Genomic DNA, 4,053 nt, shown 5'->3' on the forward strand with positions numbered 1-4,053 from the left:
TATTTACAAAGCACTACTACAATGCCTGGTACTGTGCTGACAAGATCCACGGATTAAAAGGGTGGATAAGAAACAGTTCTAGACTGGGCACAGTAGTACTCGCCTGTAATCCCAGCGATTGGGGAGGCTGAGGCAGGAGAATCGCGGGTTCAAAGGCAGCCTCGGCAGTTTAGCGAGGCCTTAAGCAACTAAGTGAAAGGTGTCTCTAAATACAATATAAAGAAAGGTTGGGGGTTGCTGGGGCTGGGGCTCAGAAGCTGAGCGCTTGCCTTCCATGTGTGAGACACTGGGTTCCATCCTTAGCACAGCATACAAAAATAAGCAAAGGCAAGCTATCTACAACTACAAAAAAATGTTGGGGATGTGGTTCAGTGGTTAAACCCTCCTGGGTTCAATCCCCAACACCAATGCACTTGTTCGTGGTCTCGCATTACGGTCTATTATCCATTTTGAAAGAAGGAATTCACAAAATGTTGTGTTTCCTTGAAGATCCTTCCCTTCATAATTCTATGTCTGATAGCTGGAAATCAGAGAAAAGAAAGGAGGGGCCGGGCATGGTGGCACAAGCCTGTAATCCCAGACATTCGGGAGGTTGAGGCAGGAGAATTCCAAGTTTGAGGCCAGCCTCAGCATTTTAGCGAGGCCCTAATCAAATTCGTACGACCCTGTCTCAAAATTTAAAAAGGGACTGGTGATGTGGCTTAGTAAAGCACCCCTGGGTTAATCCCCATACCAAAAAATAAAAAATAAAAAATAAGAGAGCGCGCGAGAAACAAAAAAGAAACGCGTACAGCGCCACCTTTGGTCTAGGGGCTGAGGCCGCTAAGCTTTGTACTGTACTACAACCCCCAACATGCATCTCTCCTCCTCAGGCCTCTAATAGGGAAAGCATTTTACGGCCTAGCACCGAGCGGAAGTTGATCCAGTGACGCATGAACCAGAATCTAAAACGTCCGGCTTACGGTGTCGCGATGGTTCCCGGTGACGTATAACACTAGTTTTCTTCCGCCAGCAGGCTAAGTAGTCCCAAAGGTAACTTGTTTCATGCATAAATAAACTCTAGGAACTTCCTTCTGCTCTGGGTTTCATCGGAAATGCTAAGTTTTGGTGAAAGTTTTGGTGGAGTGAGTTGTTGTTCTTGCTGTCCGTCGCCTACGGGTTTTCCCCATGTCAGCGTAGGAATCTTGCGCTATATAAGAGGTCCGGCCGGATGTCGCATCCTCTCTCCGGTCCTCGCTTCCAAAATGGTGAGTGCTGGCGCGTGGTGAGCGTAGAAGTCCGGGTGGAGGCTGAAAGGAGCAGATTATGGTATTGTGGGGTATAAAGAGCCCGTGCCATGGTGGAAGAGAGATGTATGATTCTGTACTTGGAAGTACAGGAAATCTTGAGTGGCGTCTCTTTGGGCTGCCTCACGGAATGGAACTCAGAGGGCTGAGGCTGGGTGAGTTCCAGCCACTTAATTTCTAATAGGATTTCTTTCCCGATGCAGACCAAAAAAAGAAGGAATAATGGTCGTGCCAAAAAGGGCCGCGGCCACGTGCAGCCTATTCGTTGCACGAACTGTGCTAGGTGCGTGCCCAAGGACAAGGCCATTAAGAAGTTCGTCATTCGAAACATTGTAGAGGCCGCAGCCGTCAGGGACATTTCCGAAGCAAGTGTTTTCGACGGTAAGTGAACCTTCTGGGCTAATTGTGCAAGAATCTAGTACCTAAACTGCTCCCCCGACCTCGCGCTTCAGCAGACCCCGCTGTCGAGTTTCTGGAGTATTCCAGGCAATTTCCGTGCATCTTTAAGGTTGTTGGTAAAAGAGATTGGTGTATCTGTTCTCGTTTGTCGTTTTTAACTTGGAGCATAGTGTGCTTTTTTGTGATAAGTGTCTTGGCTTTACTCCCAGGCTTGAGTCACGGTTTGTTGTGACTGTTTCAGAGAAAATATTTCCAGAAACGCTTCTGGGAGATAAACCTATTAAATATAACAATTCTCGAATTAGCGAAGAGCATTTACTTGCTTGTAGGAAGTACAAATGAGTCTGAGTTCCATGAATCAGTGCGACCCCAGGGACAGAGGCAAGACCAGTTTGGGTAACTCTTAGACCCTGTCTCAAATTTTTAAAAAGGGCTGGGGGTTTAGCTCAGTGGTATATGAGAGTGAAGAAGGGGATGGAAACTGACTAGTTTTTATAGTAATGTTGCATTATTCTTTAAAAATTATCTCCTTAGGCAACAAGAAGGGGGCTCATTTTAGAGCTAGTAAATCTATTGAAGGAACTGGACTCCGAGTTTATTACTTGTAAACAGGGTGATTTTGGTTCTCATGGTGTCAAGATGGGCTTGAAGGGGATATTGTTAATCATTTCTGAAACTTGACAGTCAGAAGTTGAACATTTGTTTTGGGAGTAAGTTTCATGGATGTGTCTGACAGACTAGTAGGTTTCCAGATTTGTTTTGTTTCGTTTGCTACTGTGAATTTAACCTGGGATGCTCTACCACTGAGGTACACTCCCAGCCCTTTTTAATTTTTATTCTTTATTTCGAGACAGGGTCTCCCTAAATTGGCCAGTCTGGCCTCCAACTTGACCCTCGTACCTTAGCCTTCTGAGTTGCTGGGGTTATTGATGTAGGCCACCAGGCCAGTATAGGTTTAGTTTTGACTGATAGAATGAACAAGGAAGTATAATACAAGGCGAATATATAATACCTAATAATGCTTTTTTCTATTCCTTGTCAGCTTATGTACTTCCCAAGCTCTATGTGAAGCTGCATTACTGTGTGAGTTGTGCCATTCACAGCAAGGTGGTCAGGAATCGATCTCGTGAAGCCAGGAAGGACCGAACACCCCCACCCCGTTTTAGACCTGCTGTGAGTATTTTAAAAGAAGGATGTGTACGTTGGAAGAGTGATGGATAAAAAAGATAAACATGGACCAGAGAAATACCAAATTAAGGTCTTTTGTGGTAGGGCAGGTGGGACCCACACCTAAAATATTTGCATAGACACTTTTCAGGAGTTCTTTGTAGGTTGAATAGTGTAGTCTCCTTCCATTTCTACCAACTATTTATGTGGGGGGTTTTGTTGTCGTTGCTATTATTTTGTTCTTACATTTCTGTGCTGAGGAAGGAACCTAAGGCTTTGCACATGGTACGTAAGTGCTCAGCTACTGAACTATATTCTAATATCAGATTCATGGTTTGTGATACTGGGATTGAACTCAGGGCCTCATGCGTGCTAGGCAAGTGCCCTACCACTGAGCCACACCCTGTGCTGCTAGATTCATGGTTTGTGATTGACTTTTTTATTCCTTTTCTTTCAGGGTGCTGCCCCACGACCTCCACCAAAGCCTATGTAAGGAGCTGGGTCCTTAATGAATGAAGAAAAGCTATCTTCTGGAAAAAAATAAAATGGGAATTATAATTCATATAGCATGTTGAGTGTATCTATAGGCTTTGTGTTTATACTACATATTCAAGTATGTGGTACCACAGTTTTCATGGGGAACCTTAAGTTTTAATTCTTTCAAATTCAATTCTTGGTCTTACTAATTTGCATAGCTGTATGCAAATAGCATACATAGCAGCATGGAGGGTTTAAGTATATGGTGAGTGTTGAGTTAATTCCACCCGTATAAGTTTGAGTTGGCACCCTGAAATTGAGGAAGCAGCAGGGAGTTTGGCATGTATGAGGCCCTATGTTTGGTTTGATACCCAGAATCAAAGCCTGAGCTCTCAGCAACTTAGTGAAACCCTGTCTCTGAATACAAAATGGGAATGTAGCTCAGTGTTGGTGTTCATGGGTTCAATCCCCAGTACTGGGGTTGGGGAGGGAGTGACATGTTCATAGTCCCTAGTGGACGACTTTATTTGGAAAGTCATGATAAATAGCTTCAAACAAACTTGTGGGGAGTCAGGCATGGTAGTGCACTCCTGTAATTCCATTGATTTGGGAAGTTGAGGCAGGAGGGTGGCCATTTTAAAATATTAAATATGGGTTGGGGATGTAGCACAATGGTAGAGCCCCTATAGTTAAATCCCCAGTACTATATACACATTTTTTGAAA

At 44.2% G+C, this 4,053-nt stretch overlaps 1 protein-coding gene across 2 annotated transcripts; it reads left to right on the forward strand.

Annotated features, from left to right (window-relative positions):
* The first annotated feature begins 1,079 nt into the window (after positions 1 to 1,079).
* Positions 1,080 to 3,421, forward strand: RPS26 (ribosomal protein S26). 2 transcript variants are annotated; one of them, XM_079143213.1, is made up of 4 exons: positions 1,080 to 1,247; positions 1,490 to 1,667; positions 2,728 to 2,858; positions 3,310 to 3,421. In XM_079143213.1, the coding sequence occupies exons 1-4, from the start codon at positions 1,095 to 1,097 to the stop codon at positions 3,343 to 3,345; spliced, it is 498 nt and encodes a 165-aa protein (XP_078999339.1). In that variant the 5' UTR covers positions 1,080 to 1,094; the 3' UTR covers positions 3,346 to 3,421. The 2 variants fall into 2 exon arrangements, with proteins under 2 accessions (XP_078999339.1, XP_078999340.1); XM_079143214.1 differs by lacking the exon at positions 1,080 to 1,247 and adding an exon at positions 1,287 to 1,308.
* The last annotated feature ends 632 nt before the right edge of the window (positions 3,422 to 4,053 follow it).

Source organism: Sciurus vulgaris (genome assembly GCF_902686455.1).
Source record: "Sciurus vulgaris genome assembly, chromosome: 5".
In the NCBI taxonomy this organism is placed as follows: domain Eukaryota; kingdom Metazoa; phylum Chordata; class Mammalia; order Rodentia; family Sciuridae; genus Sciurus; species Sciurus vulgaris.

What these genes read in the sequence shown, in the direction of transcription:
- RPS26 (XM_079143213.1), top strand. Translation starts at nt 1,095, where the DNA reads ATGCTAAGTTTTGGTGAAAGTTTTGGTGGAGTGAGTTGTTGTTCTTGC. An exon ending in CGGTCCTCGCTTCCAAAATG is followed by an intron (nt 1,248 to 1,489) that starts GTGAGTGCTGGC and finishes TTCCCGATGCAG; the next exon opens with ACCAAAAAAAGAAGGAATAA. An exon ending in CACCCCGTTTTAGACCTGCT is followed by an intron (nt 2,859 to 3,309) that starts GTGAGTATTTTA and finishes CTTTTCTTTCAG; the next exon opens with GGTGCTGCCCCACGACCTCC.